We start from the raw sequence: 14,356 nt of genomic DNA, 5'->3' as shown, positions 1-14,356 counted from the left end.
TTCCCACTTATAACTAAAATCTTTTTATAACAATCAAATATGTTTATAGAAACCACAGATATTGGTCTTTCAAAATGGTTCATATATTATCACATACCTTGTTCATATTTTGAATGAACATTTTAGACATATTTTTAAAATTTTATAATTGATTCATCATTGTATACATTAATTCTAATAACTAAATTTTAACAACGTAAATTCTTAATTTCATATATGTAACCCTTCTTATTCATAAATTTTTACATTAAACATAACTTCTTTTGAATAAACTGTCTCTAACTATGTTCTTTGAAATTAGAAGTTGATGCCACGATTTCTCTATTCCAGCTCGGTTCTGCGCATTCTCAAGCATGCGCAATATAGATAAAGTATCTCGAACGCGAGAGAAAATGAATACTGTCGGCACCGTAACGTAGACAAGTTTTTTCCCATACCAACTGTCCATATAGGAGTATTTTTTACGATTTTGCCGCAAATACTGGCAAAATTGTATTGAAATTTCATATAAATATGTTTTGGAAGTTTTTGAATTTGTTTTTATATCTGACTTTCATAGAGGGCGCTAGTTGCACGGTTCGTACCAATTAATATTGAATATAACTTTTTCAATATTAGATTTATTAAGTGAACTTAAATATCATTTAATTTTACATAAAAAAGGTACTCTTGATAAAACTCGATACTGTGTACCGTTTTCGGAATATTTTAATTTGAAAATTATGAATTAAAAACCGATGCTGGTATGAAGTAATGATGAATATATCAATTAAACAAAAAATCACAATATGAGAATTTAAAAAAAGGCTAATAACATGAAATAGAATTCAATTACAATAAGTGTTCACAATGATTTTAAATTTATTTGATCAAAATCTAACAGTTAGCGTAAGGAATGTGGCAAGACAAACCAATACATTTAGGACATTTAGAAGAGCAACAACTACATCCTTATCAAGACCAATAGTTGTTGCCAGACGATCTATCGGTTACAGTGGATTTTTGTCAAACATTAGTCAGAACAGCCCCCAATCCAAATTTTTTAAAATGTATTCTTTTTGCGGACGAGGCCATTTTAATAGGTTATCACCTTCTACCTGGAAATTTATATTATTCGAGATATTAAAAGATTTAATGCTAAACGAGTGAATATCTCGATTTTTTATGCACGATGGAGCTCCAACGCACTTTGATAAAATGTGTCCTAATTTGTTGAAAACCATTTTCTGAATCGATGAATTGGTACAGTTGGAGAAGCTCAGATTCATTGGCCTCCTCGGTCATGCGATTTTAATTCCTTGGATTACACAGGTCGTATCTTGAAGAAAAGGTTTATGCTACAGAAGTAAATTCACCTCAAGAATTGAAAAGACAGAATTCAACGCCGCTTCAATGACCTCATAGCTGATTCCCAACCGTTTACAAGATTAATGAATTCTTTAGAAAAAAAGGTAGACTTGTATTGTCGTTAAAACGGAAGAAACTAAACTCTCTAGCGTACACGTTACTCATTAGGTAGAAAGGAGCTCTCTTTAAAAAGACTAAGTTTGCATAGATAGGTTAAGTAGAACTGGACTTACAGGCGTTTTTTCATAATAAAGTACCCGCTTCCCCCCACCTCTTATTTGAAGAGATAGACTAAAACTTGTAAAATCAAATATATATAGAATTTCTTGCAGAATACGATAATCATAGTTCAAATGCAATGCAAAAATATGATTACACATATCTTAAAAATTCAGTAAGAGTCTCCAATCCATGAAGAAGTCTTGGTTGTTTGCAAATATTGCTATGCCCCTCGAAATTATATCGCAACACCGAATTCATTTGGGTTACATGCGGGAAGCTGATATGCTTGCAGTGTTCCTACAAATGCTGCAGAAATTGTTAACAGAGCATCAATGGTGACTAAAAAAATGGTGTATATTTTATACAGTCACAATTTGTGATTGGCAATTCTGCAATCCTATTTTTCACTTAGTTATCTTTGTATATGTTTATATTTTCCAGATTTTGTGAAAGAAACTTTTCTTATTTTATTTTTTGTTATAATTGTAGTGGTACAGTGACATATGGTAAAAAACAGACTTTTTGTTATCATAAGAGCTATTGTATATTATTATTAATTTTTTGGAGTTATATCAACAGAAATATAAATAAATACGTTCATTTAATTAGCCACTTTAACAAACAATTCAAAATTAACACCTATTTGTAAATAGGAGAGGATGTTGATAGAAGTCTCTTAGACTCGTTAGTATCAGTGTCTGTAGTTGAGGGTTGTTGCACTGTTGAAAATATATTTATCATAAAATTATAATCACTTATTTAAGATATACACTGTCACCAGTCATCTTGTGGTAATCTATAAGTATTATTATCACTTTTAATAACCTCCACATGTGGTCCATAAAATGGCATTACATAAAAAGAACCATCTGCAGGTGTAACGACTTGTGTTGCAATTAAAATAATATCTACAAGTTGTCCCAAAAACATGAATCCTAATGTACAGAATTTTGCTAATCCTATTGCTGGATATCCCAAATAGAATCTGTCTATTCCAAACATTCCTAAGAATATGGATAATAATAGGGTTGTTTCAAATGAATAACCATTTCTGAAATAAAATTTGCATTGTTACAAATAAGTAATAATTTATTTTTTCTAATGTTGATGTTTTTTATGCATAGTGATCATGGGTCATATTGGTTGCATTCAGCGGACAACACTAGTGGAATCGTTCTTTGACACACAAAATATGAAAATTAAACACTTATTATTTGACACTTAATTTTGTTTTAACCCAGGGACCACATATTTATGTGAGGGTAAATTTCTTCTAAACAAAAATTATTATTCCTCTGGACCCTGACAGTCCGCTCATACTTGTAAACACATGGAACCATGGTTCATCAGTCCACACAGACATTTAGAATGAGGTATGTTATGATCAACAAGATACAATTTCAAAAGACATTGACAATGCGTAGGGATCATCATGGCACTTAAAGTATTAAAAAGGCAATGTATGAAATATACTTACGTCCATTTACATGGCATATCCTTATAAAATGTGCTATTGTGAGTATCTGAACAAACTAATCCATTAGCAACGAGACACCTCACTAAAAATAAAATTAGGTCTGAACAAGTAACCAAAATTATATAAAACAGGCTTTACCTTTTGCTTTATTTTCTTTGGTACATCCTCTGAGCTGTTGTGTTTTAGGATCTATCATTTCATCTAAATATTTATGATCCGGATCCGGGCATATATACTGTCCTATTCGTAAATTGCTACAATCGACTTCGAATGGAGCACTATTACAAATAATTCTTGGTATATAAAAGCTGATAGCCAAAATGGAAATAAAGTTTTGCTTTATCATTTTGTTTTATTTAACTTGAATTTTTCATAATTTCAACTTGTTTTAGCAATCACTGATGAATATAAATATTAAGGTCTTGGCAACAACTTCATACTTGGATTTATAACCCGAACTATATTTACAAATATTCTTCTGTGTAGCTCAAGTATTAGGTTAGGATAAGCTCTTCTTCTCTATTTGCCTTTTGTCTAACGACTTACGGCCAGGATATGTATTTGCTTGTTATCAGCTTTATTGAAGAATGTGCCATAAAGTACGCTTGAAGACCTGCTTCATGCCCTTCAAAATAGGAATAGGTGACTACAAAGGATTAGACTCTTCACACTCTGTGGTGTATCCAGGACATTACACAGAGTGTTGCACCAGGAGAGTACGATGAAGAAAGGATTTTTTTTCTAGAAGTAAGAGAAAAACAGCTCCTATGAAAGTAAAAATATTCTCTACCATTCTACAACTATTATAAGCTAAGTTAGGATTGTTAAGCCATTTCGTATTAGATACTTGACTAAAAGCTCCACCGACTTCGACTATGAAACCAGAAGCAATGAATAAATATTAATGTAGGCTTGATTATACTTAAGCAGTTCTTTGTGCATCCAATTCTCTCAATTTATGAAAGTACTCCCCTTTTTGTTAATTCCTTAATTTTTGATTGTTCCAGTAATCTTTAAAGAAGTCAACCACTGTAATAATGTTTGGCTGGTACTCCTGTACCTGCTGCTGTTCCTGTCTCTGCAACTAATTGCTTATCTCTGGAGTAGGAGTCCTACCTAGTGGCGGGAGTAGGGCCTCTTGTGCAGTTCGGCATCGTATCCTGGTATTGGAGATTGCTGTTTTCTTTTCCTGTCTACTATTTGTGTATACTTCATTCTTGACGAAGAAAGTTGTTCAAAGTTTATGCACTTTAGGCACTTCTATTACATTTTGTTGCCTTTGAATCGGTGTTCTTGATACAGGAAAATATTTTTTTTGATTTTTCCGGATATTTGGCTGCTAACTTGATGGAACCAGAAATAGTAGGTATTGAAAACTGTAGGTCAAAAGCTACACTCAATTCGTCTTCTTTTAGAATGTGACATTTTAGTTAACCTAAATTTTAGTGTCATTTTTTAAGAGATGTAAACACTACATTTGAAGTACAATTACTTTGATCGAAGAAAGTAGAGAAAATGATGTAAAAGTTACTGTAGACGATACTTTAACCATTATTGCAATATCAGTAGAATACATATTAAAACGATTTTTAAAATGTAGAGTCTGTTGTTATGGCTCTAGGTTTACACAAGAATAGAAACTTATATGAATGCTTGAGACGAACAATTACAACTAATATTTTTAGTTTGAGTAGCAAGAATGTTCACGGTAAAATGTTATCTATAGAAGTTGATTCTATGGACACTTTCACTACTCAATTGATACAGAAAAAGGTAGACAAGTGGAGTGCCCTGAAATCCGTTACAAAAAAATCCTATGCTATTAAAATAGAAGAGGATTCCTCCCCCGACAAATTACAATTAAGTAGTGATCAAATTAATACATTATTCAAAGAATTTATTGATTTAAATGATAATTGTAAAATATTCAATTTAATACAACAATGTATAGCTTTGGAAATATGCCCATCTTTATCCAATCTTTTATATGCTTTATCAGGTAAAACACTTAGTAAGTTACGTTTTCATGTCATAATAGTGATAACATTCTTTTAGTTTGCTCACAGTGTGGGAACGTTGAAACTATCAGAAGAATTCAAGATTTATGTAAGAAAACAAATCCCTCTGTTTTAGAACCGCATTCATATTTCAAGCACTACATAGCAGAAGCAATTTGGATTAAAGGGAACATTCATGAAGCTTTAATATTGCTTAAAGAAGTTTATCAACACAATACACTTCTAAGACGTAGAGTAAGATTAATTTGGAAAAACTTGATAGTGGATATTGTAGCAAGTAGAAGCAAAGCAGTACTTATAAGCATAATAAATTTCGCAGAATATTTAGCCAAAGAATATAAAGATTATTTTCCTTTAGCTTGTGTTTGGCAAATATGTTTTCTAAGCGAGTGGTATTCAGATCAATGTGAAGCTCTTGATTTATTGAGCAAACATGAAGAATTGAGAAAAAATGTTATCAGTAGAATATCTTATGTAGTTGCAATATCATTACAAAATCATAGAACAGATGTGGTATATAGGTTGTTGGAAACACTTCTCAAGTATGAAATGAAAACACAGTATAGTGGTGTCTTATTATCTCTTCTGGATTATCAAAGTGAGTATCAAGAAATAATACTTAGAAGACATTAAGAGAGCATACACAATCTAGAAGTTGGGTTTGGATGCAGTTCTGTATTAATACAAAACTGAAGATTTCCAATTATATATTATAATATGGAAGTTTAGACATTAAGTTGTAAGTTCTGTAGTTGTGGTAATTATATCAATTTTAGGTTCCTGAAGATGAGAACAGTTGCTTTACATATTTATGAAAAACCTAAAACACCTCACATTTATACTATAAATTGTCATTCTTCTATATCCTGTGATATATTGTTTGAAAGATCTTTTCATTCTCTACGTTTTGAAGACAGCGTACTTTATTTGCTTTGTCTACTTGTCCTCTTATCTTGTTTTCCACAAATCCATAAAAGGTTATGCCAATTCAAGATACTTGAATTTAATTCTCTTTTGTATTATTTGAATTTCTAATTCTAATTTATATCTAATGGGCTCTTTGAACGTTGTCATGCATGTGGTTTTTTCATTTGAAATAGTTATATCATAGGTATTTAACACATATAATATCTGAGCACTGTAATATATTAAAATTTATCATTTAATTTTTAGGAAAAAAAACATATCCGCCCCAGGGGCGTTCTTGGCACACAGGAAGCTTATTTCAAATGTGCTGGGGACCATCTCTGTTGCATTTAGATGTTGTTTTCCGAATAAGATCGCCTCAGAGGCGGTCGCCCGCACACTGCAAACTAGTTGAGTAGTTTGTGCTAAGGACATCCTTGCGGCGTTTAATTATTTTTCTATTTTTAAAACGTAAAAAGAAACAGTAAGACAGAAAACTTTAAAAAAATAAAATATTGAATTAAACATAAGATACAATACTTAGGTAACTAAAAACTAGAGACAGTAAACAAAGTCATTTTTTTGAATCGAGTTCATGAAAACATTGATACAAACAAAGTTCAGGTTGATTTCGACACAACTGATAATAATAAATAGAATCCTTCGTTACTTTTCTGTCTTCCCTGAAAAGATGTGAAATTTTGATTTTTGACAATGGCTCTTGTGGCGGAGTTCCAAGCAGCTTGTGGATTATAGATAATCTATAGTCATATGAAGTTCTTTTATTGACAGGATCCCCATATTCTGTATAGGTAATGCGAAGTGAGCAGCATAATAAAGAATATGTGAATGCCTAGTTTTTTGTACCAAATACCAATAATAGGATAGCATCTGATCACAATGATCAACTCCTGAAATAAATCGATTATATTTATTTACCAAGACAGGTTTTTGTTTCTCTTGACCACGTTTAGTTGTTACAGGATGCATACGCGCGTTGTATTCGATTTCAATTGTCAAAATTTCACGACGGTCTTTCCATTTAACCACACATATTCCTTGTGAGTTAAGCCTAACCACTAATTAACCTTTTTTACTTTTTTCTTGAAGACTGCTTCAGGATTTCCTTTTCTGTTTGACTGCAACGTTCCTCTAACATACATTTTCCAACTTAGCAAGTCCTAAGTTAGTTTTACTATGTTATAAAAGTTATCCATGAACAGTGAATGACCTGTATCCAATTTTTCTGCTATCCGTGCTAATACAACTTTTTCGGTATGTCTTTCCACTCGAGATCTGTAGAACCATCATGTACCAATAACTTGAGAGCAGTTCCGTTAGGTTCATTCAGAACATAAGGCTTGTTACAGAATTTATGTCTTTTGCCTTTTATATATTGTCGAAATTTGAGACGTCTCCTTCACAAAACTATGGATTCATCAGTTTATAATTCCCTTGTAGGGTAATAAATATCAGTCATCTTATTATTATAAAAATTTAATAAGGGCATAATTTTGCCCAACTGAATTATCTTCAAACTGCAAGTTTCTCAAAATTAGCAAGAACCGATTACGACTCATAAAAGTCGAGAAACATTTTAGGTTGAACAGATGATTCTTTTTCTAATAGTCATTCATTATATTAAGTTTGATGGTCCCCATGTGAAAAAGTAAACCCATAAAAATTCGCATCTCTCTAAGAGAGATGCAGCAATTCTTGGTGCCTCTCCTAATCCAATCGCATGTTTGTTCGCACGTGTACATAGCATATCAAATAAATCTCGTCGCTATTAGGTCAAAATAATTGGTTGGCTCTGTGGAATAAATATTTACAAGTAGATAAACCTGTTGTCTTCGTGAAAGGAATATTTTGATTTAGGATTTCGGCTTAACTCAAATTATTGGTCTGTATACCAATAGGGGTTTTTGCAGGTCCGTTGGGCAAGGGGTGTTACAAGCCGATGGGTGGCTAATTTTGCAGGGTTTGCTTGAACTCCTGGTGATATTTGAATGCGGTGTCGAAGACAACTGGGACCATTCGAAGAAGAATCTTCGTTTTCGGACTCAGTAACGTCACTATTACCCAAATAATCATGATCCTCATCACTACTATTTTGAAAGGGGTCCTCCTCGTGATCTAATTCTTTCAATATAGCTAACATCTCAGCCTCTGTTAAATTTCTATGTCTTTCACGATCATATTTATGTTTTTTGGAAGGTCCTGGTTGATCGGTCATAATAAAACAAAAAATAGAGCGCGTGCTGTGTGCCGGACAACGACTCTATGGCGTCCAATGTCATATTTTTTATTTTTTTTCGTAAATATCTCTTAAAAATAATTTACAAAATTAAAAAAAAACATTTTTGAAACTAATCCATATTAAAAAAATCAAATTACATAAAAACCTCAGCAAAAAATCCTTACGCGCCATGCTATTGCAAAATACAGATATACAAACGCCTCTCGCGCGGACTCGAAGTTTTTATCGCAATTGGCCGAACGCCCCTGGGGCGGTGCCGGCGGTAAATGTGTTAATAATCTTGGAGGATCATAATTTTTAGGCAGAAACTGTGGCATCATCGGCATATTGGATTTTAGTTTCTCTGTCACCTATTGTCATTGCCTAATCGCATCTTTTCATGATCTCATCCATTATTATATTGAATAACATGGGACTAAAGGTCAATTTAAAAACTTTTATGCTCGCACCCGCGTTAATGTCCTCGTTCGCGTTCATAATAAATTAAATAGATTACAACGCAAACGCTCCCGCGCGCAAGTTTGCGCTGGGTGATGTTCCACGTTCCAGCAACTAGCGGATGAAAACAGGATTTCATTTTTTTATAATATTATAGTCCTCTTCTTTGTTTTCTCACCCTACTTAGATATTATGATGATTGTAGATGTTTGCTTCTTAATTTTATCAAAGCATATGGGTTTTTAAGGATTGGTAGACTTCTTGATTGGTGATTTCCTCGCTATTTTTTATGTGCAATGTTGGTTTTTTAGAATTACCGTTTTACGCGCGATTGTAGAGGAAAAAATGAACACTCCACTGAAACTATTCCATTTTATTTTCATATCGATTTTCAATTTTTCACCAATATAAATAAAATTACTTGTTTTCGATTTATTTCAGTTATTTTTCTTATTGATATGAAAATATTGTAATTTTCCAATGGTTACTACTCACGCGCTTGTAAAGGGAGACACGTCAAAACAATAGTGTTGAGATATATGGATTTTTAAAAAGGCTCTATTTTCAGTCGAGTTTGGTAAAAACATCATATTAAACTAAAACAATATTTATTGAGCAACACAGTTATTTAGTTGTTAAGCATAAAACATCATACGAAACCAGAAGAAAAACATATCGGTTTGAGAAAACAAACATATCTCAGAATGCACAAAAAATTCTACACTTGAAGCCTTTTACACCAATCATAAACAAATATAACTCAGAAAGGACAAAAAATCAACAATTATCCTTTCATTCTAATCATCCACCTGAAGAGACTTCATCAAAATCTGGTAAAGTGTTCTGGATATTTCTTTTGTAGGTACATTTTTATAAAAGTTGTGAAATAGTTTATCGATATATGGCAAGAGTTCGATCAAATTATTTTTCTTCTACTTAGATATATACAATTTGGATATTTACATTTCGGAAGATCTGCAGAAAGAAAATTTTGACCTCTCCTGCAAAATGACATTTTTTGTAAGGTTCCTTTTCGTTGTGGCTATCTTTGTATGAAAACATACCGCATGTTTTTTCGTAGCTGATCCATCTTATATTTTTTCATACAAATTTGTTACCATGATCATCTACTTTTCTAGCTTGTAGACACGTTTTTAATAGTGAGGAGAAATTAATAAAATCATCCTATTTTATTTCATGTACTTTAAATGGATTTGTTTTGCCACATGATCTTGCCAACTGAAACCAGTCCTTGGGATGCTCGATAAGACTCTCATAATGTTACTCAATGATTGAGTGAATAGTGTCCCACTCCATTCTCGTGTGTCCTGGTATTAAAAATTTGAATTTTGTATCAAAGTCATAAACATTGCAATTATATTTTTATTCTGACCACCACATGTATCAGAATAGAAAGTTACATGTTTAATGTTGGTCATACATTGTTAAGTTGCAGATCTATAGATGGCACTTGTAAAATGTCACTGATGTGGTCATACTTGGAGTCGGTAGGCACTGCTGCAAGTCAAACGTAAATACGGCTCTAGACGTGTCAGTTTTCGTTATCCAGTTTTTTCACAGAATATGCATCTTCAGCGTCCTGTTGGTGTTTATTCAATCCATTTGTTAATCATTATTTTTCTAGATGATATTTCGCATTTCTTATTATACACTACGTTTTGTCAATTTCTTGACAGGTATCTTTGCTGTAACTTCTTATTGATATTTTCATTGTTTTGATAATGGATTCGTAAACTTTCCTACCGACGGGGCTTTATGGCAAAATCCAAATTTTGTATTCGTCATAAAGACTTGTGAGAGGATAAAAATATGGTATAATTTTTCGATCTCTTGCGACAGAAATGGCTCTCGTATACTGGAATTGAAGTTATGTGTTTCTTAACCAGTTCAATTCTGTCAGTTTCTATTTTGTTCTTAGGAGGATGATAACCCCTCTCATCATCTTATGTTGTGCCTTAGATGAGAGTTTTTGCTACAACAGTCTCAATAAATTTATTTGATAAATCTATTTTTTTTTAAACAGCATTTACAAATTTTCATTTAACTTCAAACGATATTTGTAGATAAATTATCTTTGTTTTGTAATACGATCTTCTGTGTTTTCTTTTCTTCTCTTAAAATCAAACCTGAAGTAAACGCCACTCTCTCTTGTTGAAACTTCTCAATCTACAATAGTCTCTAAATGGTTTTTCTCGTACTTTCTGATTAAATCTTTCTGTACACTTCTTCCTGTACCTTCCTAAGTCTTTACATTTACGGCTTTTGATAAATTTTCTTTTTATAGTTAAATACTCCCTGCCCTCTTTTCTGTCAATTCTTAGTTTTTTCCTGGCATCTCTTGTGTCTCCTTTTACTAGCTTTCTTCCTTTTTTTCTAAATTCTGTTCTATTATGTGACGCGAGGAGATCGGAGATACTTAATTTTTTTTTGTAGGGTATCTAAAGGTACATTCTTAGAGAAGCCAGATACTATGTAATCCTTGTCACCATCATCTTCACACTTACTTTCAGCTGTAACGTGAAATGCTTTGCCATTCAACTGAATTGAATCATCTGGCCTATCGGATACATTCGCAAGTGTTTCACGATTGGGTGAAAGGTTATTATAGACTAAAATATAATATCTATACTAAATATAAATTTATCTAACTGACCATTATTATTATTATTATTATTATTATTATTCAGAACGAGCTGAATCGATATGTATATGGGAAAGTACGGCGACTAGTGTTCTGAAAGTTATACTGGAAGTGGACCCAAACTTCGTTATTTTAAACGGAATGCTATGGTTTTTAATAAATTTTTGGAATCTACGCAAAATTTCAATATACCTTTATATAATGAATCGTATGTCTAAAGTCCACCATTTTTTAATTATTTCACGTTTTCGAAATTTTTGGACACATCCACTAAAAAAATTATATTTCTAAATTTAAGTGAGTCAGGTCTAATATTTTTGAGATTTCGACAAATAACACTTACAGCCTTCAAAATCTGTGAAAACCTTGACAAAAATTTATATAGGGTGTTCAGAAAATTGTGCCGAATTTCGCTATCTAAAAACTTCGAAAACTTAATTTTTTCAAATGGCGACCTTCATTGTTCTCTTTACCATAGGATTCTACGCTTTTTCTGAAATTAACGGTCTTTGTAGACACTTGAAAAAACTTCATGGTTTTTAATTGTCAGTTATTTGGAGCGACCAAAAACAAAAGCTAACATTAACATTAAATAAACAAACAATGAAAACAGTTTGACGTTTAAGCATTGCAAAAGTGTTCATCATGTCCCATTTAGGATTTATTAATGAAAACTATTTCAATATGCTGGTAATATATGGCTGGTAATATATGGAGAATGTGATAGGGTTATTAAACGAGCCTGCGATACTTTCCGTTTGCGATATTCGGATAGACCACGACCCACCCCTGATACACTTACGCGATTCATTCATAATTGTGAAACCCACGGTCAGTTTGTTGCACCTGTCGTAGACAATGAAGCCAGTGAAATTACAGTCTTGGGATATTTCAGAGTGTATCCTGAAAATTCATTAAAAGTTGCGGAAATAGATTTGGGAATATCAGAGATAAGTATTCACAGGATTCTTAAAAAACACAAATTCCATCCATATTCAATCTCGTTGGTACAAAATTTGAAAAATCCAGGTGACGATCAAAGGATTGCTTTTTGTGAATTTAAATTAATTAAAACTCAGGAAGACGAAAAATTAATTTGGACAGATGAGTGTGAAATTCAGAAGAATGGAATATTTAACCGGCGTAACTCCCATTATTGGAGTGATACTAATCCTCACATGTTGGGTGAAAGACAGTTTCAAGGGTACTGGAATTTCAATGCTTTTGCTGTGATAAAAAATGACAGTATGCTGGTTATTTTATGACGAAAATTTTAATGGTAATCTTACTATTTGAGGGTGAATTTTACTTCAAATTTTTGTTTATTTCAGATAACAGATATCTAGAAATATTAGAAAATGATTTACACTCTCTAAATCTGAATTGGAATCAGCTGTGGTAACAACACGACGGAGTCCCACCACACGGTAGTGCGCTGGTGAATAACTTTTTACAGACTCATTTTGAGGACTGATGGATAGCACACGATGGACCGCATCAATAGCCTCCCCGTTCACCGGAAATCACCCCATTAGATTTTTTTCTTTGGGGTCTTGTATAATTCGCCGCTAACTACAAAAGAAGACTGCCAGAAAATAGTTCGGAAAACATTTCGAACTGTTTCTTATATGAATTTACTAAGGAAGTCCCCTTAATTTAAAGCGTAGACTCCAATGGTAAAGAGAAAGCGAAATTCGGCACCATTTTATGAACACCCTATATAGATTTTTGTCAAGGTTTTCACAAATTTTGAAAGCTGTAAGTGTCATTTTTCCAAATCCCAAAAATATTAGACCTGACTCACTTAAACTTGGAAATATAATTTTTTTGGCGGAGTGTTGCATGTGTCCAAAAATTTAGAAAATGTGAAATAATTAAAAAATGGTAGACCTTAGGCATGCGATAGTTATCGCGTAGCTTCTAAAAATTTAATAAAAACCATAGCAATCAGTTTAAAATAACGAAGTTTGGGTAGAAGGACCCTGTACATTCCTGATTTGCTCGGTTTGTAGGAGTACACGAATCTTCAGCTGAAATTCTTCTATTGTGAAATGTATATCCGGATGTTCGAGTGCACTTATCTGAAATTATTATCATTCAGTTTAGTATCAACGTCGACATATTAATAGTGCAAAGTAAGATAAGTGCCTATACTAGCTCTATTTCTTAGATCTTTAAGAAATTTAATTCTTTTAGATCACATAACTTCATTTTGTTTGTTGACGCTTTACAAAATTATAAAAAGTTGCTGAAAAAGCTTAATAACACTACACACAGAGTATCTAATATTGCTCGATTATTTCCAACAATAATCGTTTTTCAATAATCATAAAATACCAAAAATATTACCAATTAATACAACTAAAAGCGCACGTGTTATAAATGTAAACAAAACTGAAGAGAGACGAGTACTGAAAATATTATTGCGTTGGGAGATAACTCTTCTTGACACGGATTGTACTAAGTAATTGGTAAGTGTTAGTAGTTAACTCAAAATGCACTTTTTCGGACTTGTCTCCCTTCACACGCACATGAGCGAATAGTAACTTATGTTAACTACTGAATTACACATACTGGTTTTCCTTAGTTTTTTAGAAGATAATAAATAGATATACTATGTTTGTAGTGCATCAAAAAGATCTACGGAGATGCATTGAAATCATCCAATGGTCAGTACAGAATGAAGTCCAGTTACTTCCAAATCATCATGAGAAGTTTCTAAAATTGTTCATAACTAGTGAAGAACATAAAGTTCTATTGAAGAAATTTAAACCTGTCACTATACCAAAAACTTTAACAAACTACAAATTCTAGTTAATAGGGTTTAATGAAATTGTAGACTAGAATAATAAATTTATTTAAATAAAATCACATATGAAGAATCTCCGTTTCTGTTTTCTTGTATCGACCTTCTCCTTCAATAAATTCATTATTATTTTCTATTTTGGTTGAACAGTACATCCACCTAAAAGTTGATTAAGGATAATCAATAGCTGATAATCGAAAGGATATAAAAGTTGAATACA

The 14,356-nt window shown here is 32.4% G+C and overlaps 3 protein-coding genes across 7 annotated transcripts in view; 1 reads left to right on the top strand and 2 right to left on the bottom strand.

Moving 5' to 3' along the window:
- Positions 1-2,088: 2,088 nt before the first annotated feature.
- LOC130893965 (TM2 domain-containing protein CG10795) lies at positions 2,089-3,545 on the bottom strand. The gene is made up of 3 exons (XM_057800428.1): positions 3,185-3,545; positions 3,047-3,128; positions 2,089-2,620 (listed from the first exon to the last, which is right to left on the bottom strand). Exons 1-3 carry the CDS (start codon positions 3,390-3,392, stop codon positions 2,344-2,346), a joined length of 567 nt encoding a protein of 188 aa, XP_057656411.1. The 5' UTR covers positions 3,393-3,545; the 3' UTR covers positions 2,089-2,343.
- Positions 3,546-4,460: 915 nt separating this feature from the next.
- Positions 4,461-14,212, top strand: LOC130893964 (uncharacterized). The gene is made up of 3 exons (XM_057800427.1): positions 4,461-5,045; positions 5,102-5,662; positions 13,957-14,212. The coding sequence occupies exons 1-3, from the start codon at positions 4,658-4,660 to the stop codon at positions 14,142-14,144; spliced, it is 1,137 nt and encodes a 378-aa protein (XP_057656410.1). The 5' UTR covers positions 4,461-4,657; the 3' UTR covers positions 14,145-14,212.
- Positions 14,172-14,356, bottom strand: part of LOC130893962 (solute carrier family 46 member 3-like) — a 33,537-nt gene continuing 33,352 nt past the window's right edge. For all 5 annotated transcript variants that reach the window (XM_057800425.1, XM_057800422.1, XM_057800421.1 and 2 more), the window contains one exon: positions 14,172-14,295. In XM_057800425.1, the coding sequence (XP_057656408.1) occupies positions 14,199-14,295 (97 nt within the window). In that variant the 3' untranslated portion in view covers positions 14,172-14,198. The remainder of the gene's footprint in view (positions 14,296-14,356) is intronic.

Source organism: Diorhabda carinulata, chromosome 5, assembly GCF_026250575.1.
Source record: "Diorhabda carinulata isolate Delta chromosome 5, icDioCari1.1, whole genome shotgun sequence".
Classification (NCBI taxonomy): domain Eukaryota; kingdom Metazoa; phylum Arthropoda; class Insecta; order Coleoptera; family Chrysomelidae; genus Diorhabda; species Diorhabda carinulata.
Note: the sequence above shows the minus strand (reverse complement) of the source record. Positions and strands in the feature narration are given on the sequence as shown.

What these genes read in the sequence shown, in the direction of transcription:
- LOC130893965 (XM_057800428.1), bottom strand. Translation starts at nt 3,392, where the DNA reads ATGATAAAGCAAAACTTTATTTCCATTTTGGCTATCAGCTTTTATATA. An exon ending in CAAAGAAAATAAAGCAAAAG is followed by an intron (nt 3,129 to 3,184) that starts GTAAAGCCTGTT and finishes TTTTATTTTTAG; the next exon opens with TGAGGTGTCTCGTTGCTAAT. An exon ending in GATATGCCATGTAAATGGAC is followed by an intron (nt 2,621 to 3,046) that starts GTAAGTATATTT and finishes ATTTTATTTCAG; the next exon opens with AAATGGTTATTCATTTGAAA.
- LOC130893964 (XM_057800427.1), top strand. Translation starts at nt 4,658, where the DNA reads ATGGCTCTAGGTTTACACAAGAATAGAAACTTATATGAATGCTTGAGA. An exon ending in TCTTTTATATGCTTTATCAG is followed by an intron (nt 5,046 to 5,101) that starts GTAAAACACTTA and finishes ACATTCTTTTAG; the next exon opens with TTTGCTCACAGTGTGGGAAC. An exon ending in ATCTCTTCTGGATTATCAAA is followed by an intron (nt 5,663 to 13,956) that starts GTGAGTATCAAG and finishes CTATGTTTGTAG; the next exon opens with TGCATCAAAAAGATCTACGG.